Below are 19584 nucleotides of genomic sequence, written 5' to 3' on the forward strand. Positions count from 1 at the left end.
TGTTAAGAAGCTACTACCAAGAGGTGCAATAGTGGGGAGTACTTTCTTCTATAGAAACCTGTGTGCGTTAAGAGTACAAGCAGGCAATCCTGTGATTCCACATTTGGCCTGCAGGGGACAATATCTCTCTAGCAATGACCACACCACAAGCATACTGCAGGAAAAATATTTAATTGGCCAAGAAATAAGGGTTTTGTTTTGTTTTGTTTTAAAAAATCAGTAAGCAATTTCCACCTTTACATATTTTCACATAGGGATTTTGCTCTTTTATCTATTTACAGGGCTGGGTACATAATGAGTTTTTAACAAATAAATACTTATGAATTGACCAGTTGGTTGAAGATAACCCAGACTTGCCTGAGGCATGGTAAGTACATGGTGAAACAGGAGAAAATGAACTAGGGTTTGGTGAATGTGCATGGAAAAGCACTTTTCTTTCTAGTTAATAGCTTGCCCAGAAAAAAAAGAAATGCATTTGAAAATTTCCAAAAGATCTTTCTCCAAGAGCGAACCATTATTAATCTAATTCTTTAAAAACAAAGAAACAAAAAAATAAAACGGTAATCTTGGTTTTATAAATCTTTCCCCTCATGTGAAAGTCCACCCTACATACATGTTAGGTAAGTGAGTTCCAGGTTGATGCAGGGTTCTACATGCGTAACAATTTTACATTTAGACTCGCCCCTTTCAGATGCATTGATTCTGAAGCACCTCCACCCCTGTCCCTACCTAGACTCCAGGAAGACTGGCGAAAGCCATCAAGGTCCACCCACCAATGAGGAGGGACCCTGGCAATTAGTTTCACCAGGCAGGTTTGAGCACAGAGCAGTGAAGCCTACCTACATGAATTTTGAGCCAGTAACACTCCTCTTCCCACCGTATAGACTCACGCAAGTCCCCAGACACCTGCGCCTCTGCCACAACTTACCCTGCAGCCATCTGTCCATCTCTCAGAATGGGCTTTTCATTCAGTTTTCCAAGCAGCAGAGAATCAGCACCTTTAATACCACCAGTGTCCCTGAGCACCCTGATCCCCAGGTAGACCCCCTTTCTGGAGAGAACAACAGACTCAGGCAGCCTCGGAAGGTGGGCCTAGAGGGAGAAGAGCTGAGCAGACTGTCCGTGGGTGAAGGACACACTCCACAGCCCTCAGCCCCATGGAGGGCGGTGATCTTTCACGAAAGCTGAAGATAGGTGTTTCGGCTTCACTCCTGATAAAATGGGGCCAACCAAGGGCTATTGGCCATTTTACAGGCCCAGGTCCTCATCTTCCAGGGTTCATGGTCACATTACTTCACTGAGTAAAGCTTCTGCAGGGAGAGGAGGCAGCTAGGGGGCTGAAGCAGGGGCAGCTGGGAGAAAGATGTCTATGATCCCACGACCAGCAAGGCCACAGCAGCCAGAGGGAGCTGCCTCCCTGTCTATCCGGAGAAGATAATGCAGTAGCCGGGGCCACCTTCTTCCACTCCCTGACTTGCTATTCATTTTCTGGGAGACCTCTCAGCACCACTGCTGACCCAGCTCCCAGCCCTAGGTACATACATATGCAGGAAGGATGCAGGGGTGTGGGGGTATATGTTGTATCACCTTCATAGGGTACTGAGACTGCAAGCGGGTAAGCTCACCTGAGGAGGGGAGTGAGCTGGTGGTCCCACAGCCAGGGACAAGAAAGGTGGCACTGTGGCGGTGTAGTGTGCTGAGGACCCAGAGCTGCTGTGCTAGGGCCCTTGACTGGGGGATGTCTATGGTTCTCTGGAGCAAAGAGAGGGTTAGGGAGCTCTTGGAAGAAGCAAGAGTCAAGGTGGGGAGGACCAGAAGGGTGGTGGGGGCAAGGGAGAAGGCTGTGGGCCTTGCCCACCTCATTCCCCAACCAAAAGAAAAGTCTCCACATGCAACCAGGTCCCTTCCTGGCCTCACCATGACAACCAGGCAGCACCCAGCTAGGGCCTGCACAGGCCTGGTGTAGACCCAAGGGTAGGGTCTGGGATGGGGGTGAGGGAGGTAGCATCCCTGTCCTTTGTGGGCCCCAGGTGGAGCTCTGGCCCACAAGAGAGCTGATAGAAGCCAGGTAGAGTGAGCCTCGCCCTGCCATCTCTTCCCAGCCCCCACTCAGGGAAGACTTGGGAGACAGAAAGGAAAGCCCATCACTTTCCACCTCGGGGAAGCGCTGAGGATGGTCCAGGCTGAGTCACCATGATGTGGTAGATGGATTCCCGGAAGCGCTGGTCTCGGCTCAGCCGCTTGGCCACCTCCTTCAGCTCCTCCATGTTGTTGGCTTCCAGCTGGGAGGTCATGAAGGACTGGGACGGCTTCACTGGGGAGACAGTGGCCCCAACGGCCATGAACAGCCCTCCCTCCATCAAGGCTGGCCCTGTCCCCAACCCCAGCCCACCTTTCTCACTCACCATCCTGTGTTGCTGAGCTTCCCCCAGCCCCTTCCCATCCATGGGCTCCCCTAATCCTGGGAGAAGCCCAAGGCTGGCAGAACAGGTTCAAGGACACATTGACCAGCCTCGGAGCTGGGCCAGCCCTTCCTACTCCCCATTCTGCCCTCTTTCTGCCTTGTCACCGATAGCCTGTGACCATCCCCACCCCGTGAGGCACGCAGACGGCCACACTCACTGTCATTCCAGGAGGTGCTGGACCGGCGCCGGTGGAAGCGGCAGCTCTTGATGCGGCGAGTGGCCGCCTTGTGGATGTACACGGAGTTCTTCATGATGACCGGCATCTTGGCCTCCAGCTCCGCGTTCCGGATGCATTCCTCGAAGAACCCTGCGGTGGCGGCAGACCCACTGCGTCCTTCCCCACCACGCCCCACCCCTCCCAAGGGTCTTGGTGGGCTTGAGTGAGAAACATGTCGACCCCATCCCTTGGGAGACCAGAGCCACCTGCTGGTGGGGGCAGAACTGCAGGCTTTCCCCTCAAGGCCCCCTCCCCAAATCAAACAGCCAAAACGATGCACCTGGGAGATGCCTGTAGGCAGGAGTCTAGAGAAGAAACTCCATCAATATCTAGGAACGTTTAACACATACTTGACCCTGTGTGGGGCTCTAGGCCCGGTTCCGAGCCCCACGGGGCCTGGACTCTGGAGAGGGCTAAGCTCCAGGGCTAGGAGCCCCGGCACCGGGCACCACAGGGCAGGGCTTACTTTTCAGATGGCTCACGTCAGCCCGCATCCTCTCCTCCTTCTCCTTGTTCCGAATCTTGGAGTTGAGCCCTTGTTCCAGGCTCCGCAAGGCCCCTTCTGCTTCCCGCAGACGCCTTTCCAGGTCCATGCGGACCTTCACCTCAGCCTGCGGGAGGAGGAGAGAGAAATGGGGTCCTGGGAAGCAGTTGCCACCTACTCTGGAAGCCTTCCCTGATTGCCCCGGGCTCAAGTGGGCTTTCTCGCCTCTGGACATGGAGTTACCACCTTTGCCTTGTCTTATGCCCTCTACCAGATGGCCTGCACTTGGCCCCGCACCCAGCAATGATGCCCCATAGAAGTGGCAGATCCACTGCTTCCTCTCAGGGTGGCTCTATTGCCTTCACCTGGCTGGTCAGATAGGCAGAGGTAATTCAGGTAGCTGCCTAATAAAGTGTAAGCAAGTGAGGGAAGTTTCCAGGTGAGGGGAAGCACCTTGAGCTCCTGCTCAGCCTGCTGCTTCTGTGCCGTCAGCTCCTGCAGCGAGTTCTGCAGCGCCTGGGACTGACTTGAGTAAAACTCACGCTCCTCCTCCAGGGCCCGCGAGCGTTCCTCGTTCTCCTTCATCCTGCCCAGGCGGAAGAGGCACTCAGTCAGAGCTCACTCTCCTAAGGGGGTTTCCAGTGGGAGGACAGTCCCTCGTAGAGACCTGGCCGGAAAAACCCAGGCTTTGGGAGCCCCAGAACTTTCTGGGTCTTGTCATCCAGGTGATGAGAGGGGTGGTGTGGTCAGTGACAGGAGCCCTAGCCTTAGAATCACAAGACCTGAGTCCTAGGTCCAGGTCTTGCTGGTTCTGTGACCTCAGAAAGCCCTATAGCTCCTTCAAGGCTGTTTCCTCATCAGTAAAAAGGGGTTAAGAGGACCTGCCCAGCTGGCCACAAAGCATACGTGGACCTAACGACTGTCTGTACTATTCACACCATTGCAAGAGATGATCCAGTCAGCTCTGGGTAGTAAAGGATCTCTTCTCATTTGCCTTCCCATTTTGTGGGGAAAATGAGTCCTAGGCAAAAAAAAAAAGTGAGTGACCTATCTGGTCAATGCCAACTAGAACCCAAGAGTCCAGGTATTCATTTCAAGGTAAGTTACCAATCCCCAAAGCCAATCATGGACTCAGGCATCCCAGGCTCCTCACCGCTTCTCTGCCAGCAGCTTTTCCTCCAAGAGCTGCTGCATCTTCTCTTCAATCTGCCTTAGGTTGCTATGGAGACCCCCGCTGGGAGGGGGCTGCTCACTCTGATTGGCCAGTGTCTGTAATTGGTTCTCATTCTCCTCCAGCATTTCCAAGGTTTTCTTCTTCTCTATGGAGAGTTCCTGGCATGGAGGGAGGGAAAGAAGAGAGAGAAGAGAAAAAGCCAAATTTAGGTTCTCCACCACAACTGCCCTCACTGGCCCTCCAATTCCAGGGAGTGATGCCCTCCTCCCTCAGTCTTCTATGAGGGACACCTGAAATGTCTTCATTCCTCCCTTGAGGTAAAAGGCCAACCAAAATCTCCTTCATCGCAACAAGTCAAGGTTATCCTTCCATCAAGGGTGTCAAGGAGGAGCCCAATGTGGCTTCCAGTGGAGATGGTACCTACTACAACTGAAGCCCAAGACCCAAGGGCACCATGACCTTCTCTGGTCCTTGTTCCTCCAGGGGCAAGTGAGAAACTCTGTTTGGCTCACATGAAAAACACCCAACAAGACCAGCCCAAGAGCAGATTCACATTCTCCCCATTTATAAGATCAGGATCTCGCACTACCCAGAAATTCCAGAATTGAAACTATCCATGGGAACCACCTCCCATGATGGGAAATGGAGAAATATAAACAAATAATGGCACCACAACAAACCTCAGTCAAGGGAGAATAGAAATCCTCACAATGTGCCAAACAGTTCATGAATTCAGTAAACATTATGATCCCCAAAATATTTCAGGCTCACTTTAGGTGCTGGGATTGGAGATGCTTTAAGACATAGTCTAGTGAAGTTCACAGTTTGGAAAACACAACCTAGTGTCATAACAGACGTACAAAGTGCCATGGGAACCCAGAGCTCAGAGCAAATTCCTGCCTCAAATAGTCAGGGAAGCTTGGCTGAGGTGATGATGTCTGAGCTGACTCTTAGAAAGATAAAAGAGTTCTCAAGGCAGAGAAGAGGCGAAAGGGCATTATGTGTAGAAGGAACAGTATGGGACAAGGTATAGAGAATGAAAACACTTGGCTTACTCAGGATACATGAGCTCAGTCATTTGGAGTAGGGGCTGGGGTGTCTTTGTGCAGGTGGGGTGCAGAGGAGAGACAGAGGAAGAGTGGGCAGCAGGGGAGGAGAGGCTGGGGCCAGAGTTTGCATTTGCATGCCATCCTGAAGAGTTGGCACTTTGTCCGTGACACATGCCACCTCCTCCTCCCCCTCATAGTTTCTGTGGTATCAAATAGAGGTGACCTGGCAGTTGATTTTCCTTCGTGCTCAATTTCACCCTGTAGCAACTAAGTGAATGAGCCACAATCCTCCATCTGGTATAAAAATATAAGCACTAAAGAAGGTAGATTTCCTGAGGCCATGATCATAGCTAGGGCAAACTTGAATTTGCCCTTCTAGATCTTGTTTTGGGCCTCAAGTGTCAGCTGAGTTCCCAATAGTCCAGAGAAGAGACCCTTAAATCAGTGCTTCTTAGTGCCCATTGCTCTTGCAGATGACCCTCTGTGGAAATACCATTGGAAAAAACAGTATCATGTGGCCAAACTAACCAGCCTGCCTCTTGGTCAACCAGCCCACCAGTGTCCCCTCACCTCCAGCGTCTGCTGCAAGGACTCTGTGAGATGTCTCAGCTCCTTTTTCTCTTGCTCCACGCCTTTGAGGCATCTTGCAGTCAGTTCTAGCTCCCTGCAGAGACAGAGGTATGGATGGGTATTGAAGTGCCCGCCTCTCCCAGTTCCCTTTGTACACAGACTCGCTCCTGCTTTACTTCCTGATAAGGCTCAGAGAGGTCCTTGGAAAGCCAGCTCCTCTGCATGGCTGGGTCTTGATGGCAGCCACAGGGGCCCAGGGCTAAAAGGAGATCCCAGCCAGGTAGGGTTGAAGTCACTTACTCCAGGTACTCATGCATCTGTCAGTCTGGATAAACCCAGAACCATTCCACAGGCAGAGAAACACTGGGAGTACAAAGGGGTTCTGGCCTCACCCCATCTTCCCTGGATGGCCCCTGTTAGAATCCACTCATTGTGACATGGGAAATGGCTGAGGCCCTTCTCAGATGACAAACTCCTTGCTGTTTTTTTTAACAAGCCTGGGCCACCTCAGGTTTTTACATCTGGCTTCACCTCTTCCTGCTTGGAATGCCTGTCCTTTCTCCTGCCCCAAATTTCCAAATCCTACCTATCCTTCAAGGCCCAGTGCATCTAACCTCTGTTCAAGCCCATAGGAACCAAGCATATATCTTAATTCTTATAGCACAGGGAGTGTGCCCCATGCCTCCTAGCACCTGGTTACATATTCTTGTGTTGATGTTTCCTAGGTGCGAGTGTGGTTTTTTTACCCAGATCCTCAAGGGAGAGGACTTATTTTCCATTCCAGTGTCTGGCATAATTTTGGAGATGAGCAGGTGCTTGGCTATTTACTTGGTAAGATCCTCTGAACTACTCCCTTCCCAAAATACATGTCTATTGACTTTCTTTATAAGGTTGTTTCAAGAAAAATCACTGATGATCAATAGTGATGATGATAACGATGATAATGATAATGACAATGACCATACCACCAACAGTACCCAGAGTAGGAGTCTCTGAATTTTTGTATAAGCTACATCAGAATGACCTGAGGAGTTTTTTAAAATATAGATCGCTGGGCTCTATCTTCAAGAGGTTCTAATTCTGCTAAATGATTATAATGTGCAACTGGTTTGCAAACAATACACCGGACTAAAGATCACAAGGAACATCATTAGCCAGAATGTGAAGGGGCTGTGTAGGAAAGACAGGGAATGTTAGGAATCTTAGTTAATGGCACCTCCAGACCAGCTTCGCCCTATCTGCCCTGGGTAAGGAATGATTGACGGAGATTGTTGATGGGAGTGAGGAGGTGCTTGTCAGTACCTGCCCATGCTTCATGCCCCAGTGAGCAGAAGTGGTCCATGTAAATGGGGTCTATAGCTTTTACTGGGCCACCCCAAGGCCTGGAGCATTGGAAAGATAGACCAAACCAAGTCACCAAGTAGTGACAATCTCCTGGGCAAAGGCCTGTCCAGGCCTGATCGGGAATGTGGGTTCCAGGTGCCCTAACCCAGGTGTGCCTTCCTCCCACTCCCCTCCCGGGCACCACTACCACCTCTTGATCTGCTCCTGCTCCATTCTCAGTTCCTGCACCACCTCCTCAAACTGTTGCTTCTCGGCCTCCAGCACCTGGTTAAGGCGCTCAAGCTCCTGAAGAGAATCAAAGAGAAAGAAGAGTTATGGGCATCAAAGAGAATCCTCACTCTAACCCAGGGAACCCTCTGGGATTCAGCACAGTGTGGGGAATATTCTGAACCAGACTTGAAATTAAGTCCTGAGTAACCTTGACCCTCTCAATGCCACACAGTCTCAACAAAACCAAAACCTATGATGAGCTGGGCTCACTGAAAACACATTTTGTAAGCTGAAGGCAGAGTTTACAAATCATCCCAACATTATTTCCTGTGATTGGATGTGATGATAATTCTAGATGTCACTCACACCCTAAGTGACATCTAGAATTATCACTTAGGTGTTGGCTTGCCCTCAAGCCCTGGAAGGTAATGTGGTGAGTGTGTATTTTCATTAAAGAACCCTGAAGTGATATCTTTTAGAAGTGGCAGAGAAAAGCCATTACCAACTTCAAAGTCAGAGAATAAGGACTCTTTTCTCAAGGCATCTGGGAAGCAATGAGCACAGGTGGCTTCAGCTTCCCCTATACTCAGTCCCAAGGGACCAGGAAAGCCAGAAAGCCTAGGACAGGCTGGCCCAGGGAGCCAGACCAGTCCCTTTAAAAATTCTGGCAAGCATAAGTATTTTCCCAGCAAGTATGTGCCCTCTAGGGGTTCTGTTTTCCTGGAGTTCGGTAGCAGGTGGTATAGGGGGAAGTATACTTCAAGTGAAGCTTAGCCAGAAGCATTTTTGTGATGACTGCTTTGTTCCTCCACATTTTATACTATAGGAGGATATTATTTCTAGATCCACCTTCTCATCTTCTAGCTCCAAATTCCATCCTCATTTTCACCCAGGGGCTTTGTTCTCAAGAATCATGAAAACTCTGCCAGGGAGCAGCACTGCCTGGAGGAAGAAGTCGCCATTGGCTTTGAGGAGCTACAGAGAAGAAATAAAACCCAGAGGAAAAGGGAAGAGTCTGATTCCAAACCCAGGCCCACCCTCCCTAAACTTCTTACCCAGAAGCTGCTCTTTCTTTCCCTTCTGATCATTTTTGGCACTTCTGACATGGCTCATTAATGGTCATCAAGAGGATTGCTCACTGGCGCCCTGACGGCCTTCCTGGCATGCTGCATGGCCATGGTTTACCTGCATGAGCTGGGCTGGCTCATGGGATGGACTAAGGCCAGTGGAATGTGAGCAGAAGTGTGTCACTTCCAGGAAGATGCCTTAAAGAGATGGCATGACGAGCTATGTTCCCTTTCCCTTGCTATAGCAGCCAGTGTTTCTGCAAATGATGGAGGCTCCATTAACCTGGATCCCTGAAAGGAGATGTTGAGCAGAGCCTACAGCTGACCCATGTAGCTGAGTGAGAAATAGATGTTTGCTGTTAAAAGCCACTAATATTTGGGAGTTGTGTGGTATTGCAGTAGACATAGCCATATATATATATATATATATATAATATAAATAGAATTGAAATTTTATTCTTATAGACTTCCCCCTTTTCGATGAAAGGAATTTCATTGTTTTAAAAAGTTTTAAAGCCTCTATTTTAATACATTCTCTGTAGCTGACATATAATTGCTAGTGATGATAAACTTCTCTGTGGCCTCAGATTTTAAAAACCTGACTTATTGCCTCTCTCTGGTGGCCTCTTCTTGCTGTTCAGGGGGCTGGGGCAATTACAGGCTGCAAGCATCCCTGTAAAATCACAAGGGCACCTGGCTCTTAGGGGCACCTGGCTTCTGCTGCTTCAGAACAGATCACCCAGGACCCTGCTGGGGGATGCCAACCCACACACAACCTTGGCTTCTCCTCCCTGGAGAGCCCCCTTCTCTAGCACTCCAACTTACAAATATTTCCCTGTATTTACTATTACACTGGGACATCTTTTTTGCAACTGAAAATGAGAGAAAGTAAATTATTAGAATGCTATGGAAATGTCTATACACTGCTGGTGGAAGTGTAAAAAGGTACAAATTTTCTATTAAGCAATCTGGCAATATGCATCGGAAGTCTTAAAAGTTCTCATCCTTTGACTCAGTGTGATTCCACCTATACGAATCTACTCTAAAGAAATAATTGGAAAGTAGACCAGGATTAATGTATAAGGATGTTCGCTGTGGTGTAATTTATAATAGTGAAAACAGCCTAGATTATCCAAAAATAAAAGATTAGTTAAATGAAACATCACATAGGATAAATCAGTACATGGTCACTAAAACTGATGTTTTCAAAGAACATCGAATGACATGAAAAATTGCTAAAGGTATAATGTTAATGAAGGTACAACAAACAGTATAATGAAAATGCAGTCCATAAAACTGAATATCTGACATGTTCCTGTTATGTTTAAAATATATATAAGAATAATGTATTTTTTTTTAAAAAAAAGACAAAAGAAAAACACCAAAAAATTGACAGTAGCTCTCCGTCTATTGTGAGATTAAGTCTGTTTTCTAAGTTTTCTACAAGGAGCGTGATTCCTACCCTTAGGAAAAGCTTGTGTAGTAAAGAGGAAAAAGAAAGACAATCTCCTACCTGGCTGCTCACTTCTCGTCCACCTTTCACTTCACCTGTATGGCTCTTAAATAAAGCTGATGTCCAGGTGTAGCCTGAGAATGCTGTTTCGAGAGGAACCTACAACCTATAAGCTCAGAGCAACCAGAACCTTCTGTTCCTGCAGCCCAGGAGTAGCAACTGCCATAGACTGAGGTCAGCCATGACCTGCTTCAGCGAAAGCCTTTCTTCACTGTAGTTCTTCTGACTCTTGGACCAGACTTAAGTGGTGGGAGCATAATGTTGGAAAGAAGTCACTAGGAGGCAAATTCCAGCTCAATGAAGGAAGAGTTTTCAAATAACAAAGAAATAATGCAGAGTTTACCTCTAGCAGTAGTGAGTTGCCCACCACAAAATCAGGATCAACATCCATCGGGAAGGTCGATAAAGAGCCTCACCTTGAAATGGAAGGTTCTTTCCAGCTCCAAGAGCGTGTGCTCGGGGAGCACCCCGGTGGCAAGAACCTTGCCTGGCTGGCCCTGGCATTTCTGATTTCTCATGTGCTCACACACATGCAAGGCTGAGCTCTCACAGTTCAGCCAGAAAAGGAAAGGTAGGCAAGGCTGCCCTCCTCCAGGGTATGAGAAAGACGAGTCCACAAGGAGGTGGGGACATTTGAGGGACCTGTGCCCAAGGAAGGGCACAGTCTTCTGGCCCCAGGCAGATGAGCTTCCTCTGCACTCTGCCTGTGGCCCAGAATCCCAGGCCCTTTCTGCCACACGGAGGATGGCAGGGCTCCACCATCACATGGAGCATGTCTGCATGGGTCTGGCCAGTCCACAAAGCGCTCCCCTGCATTCAATTTCATTGAGCCTCACAGCCACCCAGGAGCTAGGTGGGCATAGCCACTACTCTTATCAGAGCATCACAGATGGGGAAACTGAAGCTCAGAGAGGTTAAGTTGTCCAAGGCCACACAGTCAGTGACAGAGCAGAGACTCTAATCTGGGTTTCCTGGTTCCAGACCCTGAGTCTTCCTTCAGGTCAAGCTGTCTCTTAGACACCAGAAAATCTTCATCTCATCACTGGGTCACTGTCCCAAGTCTCTTTCCTAAGTGGCCTTTGGCACACCCAGGCAATCTCTATGACCTGGATTGGAGATGGGAAAGGTACAGGGGACAGGCTGACCCATTATATGGATGAGCAAGTTAAGGAAGAAAAACCTCAATGGAATGACTCTGTTTTATTCTTGATCTGGAGCAAGCAGCTGACACAGGAATGTTAGCCTGGGCCAGTCCTCTCCCTCCAGTCTGCTCAGACCAGCCTTCACCTCAGGAACCAGCTGGGCCTGAGTGAATCTCACTCACATTTTGTAAAAGCCAGGGAGTCCACAGCTGACAGGCCTCCCTCCTTCAACATGCTACGGCTTTAAGCGAGGCCTGTGTGCAGTGGGTCTCTGCTGTCCTCATTTCCTGGCTTAAGACCTAGATAGAACGTCTAAATTTTCCTCCAGCTGACTGCTGCCCCAGATTTAGCCTCTCTGATGGATCAGTCTGTCTTACTCCCTGCCAGTGGCTGTGTCTGTCACTCCATCCCACCCCCTGGCTTCCTGGGTTACCTGTCTTGAAGTTGCTCACAACCTACTAGAAGTCTCACTTCTCAAAATGTACAGAACTGTATGAACATAACACCAAAACTCCAATGTAGGACCTAGAATGAGAGCCTGGAGACACAGAGGCCCGAATGCCGCTGGGTGAGAGAGGGCTTGGTGCTGTCGCCATGCCAGTTCTTAAATCCATGCAATGCTAACGCAAATCCTCAACAGGTTTGGGGTTTTTGTTTGGGTTCAGGTTTTGTTGTTGTTGTGAACGGACAAAATGATTCTGAAATCCAGCTGGAATAATAAATGGGCAGGATTATCTGGTAAATTTTTGGAAGAAAAATGTGGGTAGATTGTCCTACTGGATTAAAGTCAATATGTAATATAAAATTAGAAGAATGAAAAACGTTCATTCACAGAGTCGTTCCACAAACATTCATGAAGCGCTCAACCTGGGCGAGGTGCTGAGCCAGGCTCTGGGAATGTCTGGGGTGCTTTGGAAAGATGACTGTAGGGCGTGTTTCAGAGCCCAGTGAGGAGTGGCTGGGAAGCATAAAGAGTTAGCAAGAGTCAGGTCGAGCGGCAGGCACTGAGCCGAGGCTGATGGCCCCAGACCTATCCCTTGCCTGGGAGAGGACAAGGAAAAGCAACTGGCAAAGAGAAGTATCCTCCCTCTGTGGGCCCCTTTAGGGAAGCCACTCTGCCGCGTTGGGCTTCAGGCAATTCACATGCCAAATGGGCCCATAATTAAATAACATGATTGTAATACTAACAAACATAGATACACATTAACATGCACTATGTGCCAAACACTTTATATGTAATGTCTCATTTAATCTTCACAACATTCTTAATAAGATGGGTTCAATTATTATCCCCACTGTTCATGTGAGAATATTGATGTTCAGTTCAGAGAGGTTAGGTAACTTGCCTAAGGTCACACAGCTAGAAGTGGTGAAGGTCCAATACAAACAGAGGCAGCCCGGCTCCAGAGTCCACACTGCTAACCACTACCCTACCCTGTCCATCAGGGGAGGTAATGAACAAGCAAAGCCCAAGGCTACATGGAGATTCCAAATGAAGTTAGACTTCAGAGGCTCCCTACCCTCCAATGAGGCAAGTGTTTCCTTTACCCCACAGGCTGCCTCAGGCCAACGCTGGTCCCCTTGAGACTTGTGTTATTGACATGTAGAGAATGAAGGAACTCCTGAGATCATCTAACCTGATCACGCTTACGGCGCCAGAAGCCCCTCAATGAATGAGAGGCCATCACAGCCTCCTGTGACTGTCACCAGTGGCGACCAGCTCATTACCTACCAAGCTTATAAAATTTTTGGAGGGCTCTTTCCCTAAGAGGTGGTTGCCCACCTTTTTTATTTTCCTCCCCAGAATTGGCAAGGAGAAATAGAGGTCTTGCCAAGACGCTATAGCAAGTCCCAAACACTGTCCTCTCACTGGCCTCCCTGTTCTGCCCATCTGATTTTCAATCCAGTTCTCTGAGCGCCCGGCTCCCCCACATCATTCCCCAATGCCAGAAGCACAATCCAGTACACCTTGGTTGTTCAGGGGCCCACAGAGAGGGAGGTTGTGGGGAGGGGCAGTAATTCCGAGCAGCCTCAGTGTGCACCTACCTCTCTCTGCTCCCTCTGCAGGCAGAGTTCTTCCGTCTCCTCCATCAGTTTGTCTGCCAAAGCGAGCACACAAACACTGTCACAAAAAGCCCACTCTAGATCTGGTCCTGAGGGTACTGGTGCCACAGTCACCTCTGTGACCCCCAACTTCTCCCAAGGACGAGGTCAGCACTGCCATGCCCAGGCTAGCTAAAGAGCGGGGCCAGCTCCTGGCAGTGGAAGCTCCCTTGCTGGCCTGAGCAGCTACCCTCCTTTCCTGTCACTGTCCCTGCTTTGTGCATTTACAAGGCGAGCACAGCCTCATCCTTAGGAGCTTAAGTATGTTCCTGCACCCCCAGGGGTGCTGTTAACCTCTGCGGGAGAGAGCAGGTCCTATGGAGAGAGGTGTCTGGAGCAGGCAGAGGGGAACCAGTGCTGGGGCTCCATGTGTCTAAGAAGGTTGCAGGGGAGAGGGTCCCAGGCAAAAGACCAAATCTTGGACTCATATTCTTCTTCCCCAAACAGCATGTTAACAGGCCAGTCAGGGCCACAGGGTCCTGGAACCCTGTGGTCAGGTTTAAAGTGGGCAGGGGGTAGTGTTGGGGGCAAGCCCAGGACCTGGCGGCCCAGGGCAGGATAACATCGACTCCATTTACAGAGTCCTTACTGCGTGCCTGACACAAGTGTTTACAGGCGTTCTCATTTAACCCAATCCCCATACCGCTTCCAAAAACTAGGGACCATTTTTGTCTCCATTTTAAGGACAAGGAAATTGAGGCTTAGAGAGGCTGTGCTGCCTAAAATAACACATGGCTGATGGATAAGTGACAAAGCCAGGTCCAGAGCCCAGGCTCTCCTGCCTCCTCATGCTGGCCAGAAGGACATTTATTACATCATAAAGCCCTCCAGGCTCCACGGTGGTGTCTGGCTCCTCAAAGCCTGCTAAGCCTCTCCCAAGACAGCCCACCCTCCGGTCCTTCAACAAGCCCCTGGCCCTGAAATGCTACCATCAGGGAGTCTTACTCAGCCTCCAGCCCATCCCTCCAGCCAACCTAAATACTCCTGCTTCTCCTTAGCCAATTGCAGACCCTGGGCCTCCAGGCTTTTGATCATGGCTTCTCCCAGTTGGGCATTCTTCCAAGTCCTGGGGAGGGAAGGCAGATGGGACCGAAGAGAGAAGAGGAAGAAACACAAAATTCATGAAAACAGAAGGGTAGAAGAGAAAGAGAATGTGCATGTTTTGTACTTGCCCATTCCTTCTCTCCAGAATCCTAGCCTGCTTTCACGCTGACACCCTTGGCTCTGGGCATGCCACCAGCATCTATCACTCACAGTCCCTGGAGGCTGGCCCAGGCTGCAAAGTGGGACACAGTGGGCTGGGCCAACAGCCCTTTTGGAGGAAAGAAGAGATTGCTTCTTGGCTGCTTCTACAACGCTGAATGCCCACCACCAGGCACAAGGCCTGGCACAGGGCACACATTCAGTGTTATTTGTTGGACAAAAAGCATGACCCGGCTTGAATAGGCAGGTACCAGGATAAAGGCTTGCGTGCAAATGGACTGTGTTGGGCTGGAGGTTTCTATGATCTGGCCCCTGACTTACAAAGCACTAGCTCTGGTCTTTGCTAGGATTAATGATGGGCCTGGGGAGGTGAGATGGGGGTCAGGAGGCGCCCAAATCCTAATAGTTGCTGGATTCACTCCCAAGAGTTGGAGACAAATGGCGCCCATGTCTGTCACCTGTGACTCTATACAAACAAAGTTCACTTTGCTCAAAGCTCACTTAAGAGACCCCTCATGGATGCTCTGAATCTGGCCTGTCTCCTCTCGCCCACCCTAACTTGTTCCCACAGCCCTAACCTCAAAAAGGCCCAGACATTTTCCTCCCCACCCTGCCCTCTCCTGGGGTCTTCAGTGTCCACCAGGATCCCAGCAGGGAGAAAGGAAGATCAGAGTCGGTCTAGCCCACACCCCTTCCCCTTCTGGACCTCAGGCTGCCTCCTCCTGCTGGGAACACTTACACCTTCCCTGACTCCTGCAGCATCTCCAGCCACTGTGTCTGCTCAAACTCGGACTCTGCCGCCAGCAAGATGTTCCCCTGCCAGGAAGAGGGGCCACAGTGTACCTGAGAGGCACTCTGAGGACACAGAGGTCACCCACAGGCCTCTGAGGCTCTGCTCTCTCACCCCACATCCCCATGGCACTGACAACCCTCCCAGGCCAGGCCACTGGAGGAGTTACCCCCAGGGACCTGGGGGGGGGGGGGGGGGGAATCCCAGAAAAGCTGCTCTGCCCTTGCTGAGCCCAGGCTGAGGGGACAGCTTTACTCACATGGAAGTCCTGGTGGGAGATTTTCATGGCATAGGGCATGCTGGGCTCTTCCTTGGCCTCCACCAGGCAGCCCCCCAGAGGGATGACGCCCTGAGAAAGAATAGGAACAGGCAGTCCCCACCACACCCCGCCCAGGTCACTCAAGGCTCCTGGGAGCCCTCAGCCAAAGCCAGGTCCTGCTGAGGGTCCCAGGCTGGGAGTCAGACCAGAACTCTGCCAGTGGGGCGAGGTAGGGCTGGGCAGGCTCCGGGTCACAGGAGGGTGGGGACTCAGCCCAAGAGGGGCAGGGAGTCTTGTGCCCCAGGAAGGATTTGTTCTCTAGGCTCTCTCTAGACCAGAGCATGGAAAGAGATAGTCCCTTACCCTCACAGGATACCCTCCCCTGTGGTCCCTACAGAGTCCTCCCCCTGCTATGGCCCCGGGGACAGGCCCCCTCACCTTAGGATGTATATTGAAGTATTTATTGGTTTCAAAGCTCTTTTTTTCACTCTCAGAGTAGTAAAGAAGAAAGCTCTCTTTGATGATGAAAAACCTAAAGCGGGTGGCGGGGAAGGAGGGGCAACAAGGAGAGAAGGGTGAGGTTCCTCGGGACGAGAGCACCCTTGGGATCCTGCACTCACATGGGGAGCCCCTGGGGACGCCAGCTCAGACTGATCCTCAGAACTTACATTCAAAATTTGGGCAAAGGCCTCAGCGGGCCAGCTGCCCGCCACCACCGGCAGCCAATACTTGTACCAGTGGGCAGCTGAACTGGGAGGCTCACAAGAGGCCTCCAGATGTGGCTCCTCCATCTCCCCTGAGCTATCACCCTCAGCCCAAGAGGTCACCTGTGGTCCTTCCCCTGCAGTACCTTCAGCCCACTGAGCCATTATCTCCAGTCCCTTAGGGTCTCCCCAGGAGAGGCCGGAAGGAAAGGAAGAAGATACAGATTCCAAGGTGGGTCTTTGGACAAGTGATGATGAAGGTCGGCGATCGCATGGAATGTGCTTACCAGGCTGGTGCGGCCAGGCCGGCAGCCCGCATGTGACACTTGCACTCCTTAATGTCTCGGACTGCTCTACAGCCTCCTTCTGAGACTCAGGTCCAAGGATCTCTGGGCTCCTGGTGCTTTCTGACTGCTGGGGATCTAATAGCCTTGATGCCTTTAGGTGGAGCACTTGGACCCAGCTGGTGACCCTCACAGGACTAATGACTGCAGCTGACTAGGATAAGATGATCCTATTGGGCCTCAAAGCCCCAAGGCTCCAGGACACCCAGCGTGGCTGGCTCCTTCCTCCCAGGGCCCCTGCTGTTGTAGCGATGGGACTGGGGGAGCTGGAAGCAGTGGTGTGCTGGCTGGAGCTGGCTCAGATGGGCTCACGACAGCCGACAGTGTGATTCTCTTCCTGGCTCTGCCTTCAGCGACATTGTGTCAGTAGCTTGATGTCAGTCATAGTGGGAGTATTTATACCATGAAAATCATCAGATCTACAGAACACTGTTCCATCTCGTGGCACCCCAAGAGAGCCCATAACCATTTGCCAACGCACCTCTTGTGAGTGGGTTGAAAAGTTGCTGGCGGGCATCATGAAGCCAGTGAATTTCTGAAGGTTCCGCCAGCCACGTGATCTTTCCTGAGGCCATACCTGCTGTGGGGAGGGTCCCCGGGACTGCTGCCGCTGCCATCGCACCTCCACCCCCCCCCCAGAAAGTGAAGTGTGCTTTGTCTTTTGGTGTGTGTCTCACTCCCACTCCTGTTCGCCATTTGCACCGATCCTCTCGGCCCAGCCAGATACAGAAAAGGAGCTGTGGACCCCAGAGGTGACATCCTGCTAATATCAATTCTTCCCCAGGGCTTTCTGCCCCCAGCAGAGAAGAGGCGCATGAACACCACCCTGTATAGCACGGCGGGGCCATTGCTGGCCCTCTCGCACCTGACCCTGCCCACCTTCTCTGCTTTCCCACCACTGAGCTCACTGCCTCCCACCTGAATCCGAAAGGAGACCATGTAACTCCCTGGAATGCCCTCCCTCTGGCTCTTCACCTGGCCGAATCCTTCTCACCCCTAGTGACCAGCCCAGCCCGCACTGCCATCTAAGCTCCTCCCGTACCTGCTGATTGGGCTGCACGCTTGGCGCTTAGCACCACTGCCACATCCCAGTGCCCATCTTGTTCTGAGGTTGACTCTGGGCTCCTGGATGGCGGGCCATGCCCACTCAGTCCTGTGGACTGAGGGACAATGTGCCCTGCCTGTTCCAAGGGAACTTCACAGAGTCAGTAAAAATGCAGGCTTTGGCATCAGACACACCTGCCACTTCCCAGCCAGGGGGCAAGTAAGCTTACCTTTCTGAGATTCAGTCTATTTATCTGAGAATGGGGATAATGAGACTTATCTGATCATTGTAAGGATCAAATGAGATTGTGCTTATCACTCTGCTAACTTGCAGAGGATCCAGGACAGGGCTGAGAGATGCACTCACGTGGTCTAAATATACGTCACCCACAGGAGAGTATAAGACAGTCAGCACAGGGTGGCCTCCTCCCCTTTCCATGGCTTCTGAAATATTGTTATGGACTGCACTGTGTTCCCCCAAAATTCATGTTGAAGCCCTAACTCCCAATGTGCCTGTATTTGCAGATAGGGTCTTTAGAAGGTACAGTAAGTCCTCACCATCATCAGTTGGTCCTGTGACTATGCAACATGACATATAACAAAAGCAATTTTATCATAGGCTAATTGCCTTAACTAAGACAAATACCTTCTTACCTTCCTGACACTTCTGGAGGCCCCTATCCACCCAGGGCAAAGCACTGTGCCAGGAACTTGGGGGTGCAGAGTGACAGGCAGATGATCATTAGACACATGGGCAGGGAGCAAACAGGGACTCCGGAGTCCACTGACCTCCATCTCTCCAGCCACAGTCTCAGGCAAGCTCCCGGCCTGGCTGAGCCGTCCTTTCCAAGCTCCTCTACAAAATGGGGTGCAAATATCCATCTTTGGGGACTGCCGTGACGATTCATTCATTGATTCAACAAATAATTGCCACCTCCTCTGGGCCTGGCAGAGTTAGGCAGGCTGTGTGAGGGCTGAGACAGTTACAGTTAATGTAGGTGTTCTCACGTGCTGGTTCCTGTGCTAAGTGTTCTACAAGTATCAGAGGATTTGATCTACGTAACTCTCTTGGAAGGTAGGGCTCTTTGTTCCCGTTTTACAGATGAGAAAACTGAGGCCTAGAGGTAAAGTAATGTGTGCAAGGTCACAGCTAAGGCAGAGGTGGTGCTGGGATTGGAATCCACGGACAACAGTTCCTGCTCCTACTCTCCACACTACTCGGCCCAAGGAGCATTTCCACCCTCCCTTGTGCCAGCACCTGGGCAGGAAACGGATGGGCCAGAAGCAGCAGGTATCAAGGCTGGGGTAGTTAAGGGTCAGAGCTCTGCCGCTTGCCTATGGTGTGACCAGGGCAAGTCACCTGATCTCTGTAGGCCTCAGGTCCTTCAGTGTAACTTGAGAATAATAGCACCTATCTCTTAGAGTTGTCAGGATTAAATGAATTTGTTCATATAAAGACTTAGAATAATGTGTGACACATGGTAAATATTCAATAAATGTTTACTTTTACCATCACTACTTTTGATTAAAAAAATAAATAAATAAAATAAATGTTAACTTTTATTAGTACTACTACTGGTATTAGGTTCAGTACCTGCTGCAGCCTTCCCAGACCTTCCTTCCCATTTGCATTCCCAGGGCTCCTACTGGCGCGAGCTCTTGGCTTCAGCCCAGCTGGCAGTTCCCTGTTCCCCAAACACATGGCACTTTCCTGCATCTGCCCTTCCCTCCTGTGGGAAGCCCACCCTTTTATCCAAGCCCAACTCTAGTCCGGGGGGAAGCCCTTGTCTTCAGACCCTCCTTGTCCACCCCATGGGGTAGCGAAGACTAGAGAGTGTGCGTGAGGTAAGGGGTCCGTGTCAACACTGGCTGCCTCCTTTCTCTGGTCTTAAAAAATAGTAT

At 50.6% G+C, this 19584-nt stretch overlaps 1 protein-coding gene across 1 annotated transcript in view; it reads right to left on the reverse strand.

Annotated features, from left to right (window-relative positions):
- Positions 1–1806: 1806 nt before the first annotated feature.
- The window catches only part of PLEKHD1 (pleckstrin homology and coiled-coil domain containing D1), a 30823-nt gene continuing 13045 nt past the window's right edge, over positions 1807–19584 (reverse strand). Inside the window, exons 3-14 of the mRNA XM_011383695.2 lie at positions 16029–16122; positions 15591–15680; positions 15281–15357; positions 14313–14404; positions 13282–13334; positions 7494–7588; positions 5960–6053; positions 4320–4498; positions 3620–3752; positions 3149–3293; positions 2623–2772; positions 1807–2314 (exon numbers count right to left, since the gene is read on the reverse strand). Coding sequence (XP_011381997.1) covers positions 2145–2314; positions 2623–2772; positions 3149–3293; positions 3620–3752; positions 4320–4498; positions 5960–6053; positions 7494–7588; positions 13282–13334; positions 14313–14404; positions 15281–15357; positions 15591–15680; positions 16029–16122 — 1372 coding nt within the window. The 3' untranslated portion in view covers positions 1807–2144. The remainder of the gene's footprint in view (positions 2315–2622; positions 2773–3148; positions 3294–3619; positions 3753–4319; positions 4499–5959; positions 6054–7493; positions 7589–13281; positions 13335–14312; positions 14405–15280; positions 15358–15590; positions 15681–16028; positions 16123–19584) is intronic.

The sequence above is a fragment of the Pteropus vampyrus genome, unplaced genomic scaffold (genome assembly GCF_000151845.1).
Source record: "Pteropus vampyrus isolate Shadow unplaced genomic scaffold, Pvam_2.0 Scaffold15, whole genome shotgun sequence".
NCBI classification, from domain to species: Eukaryota; Metazoa; Chordata; class Mammalia; order Chiroptera; family Pteropodidae; genus Pteropus; species Pteropus vampyrus.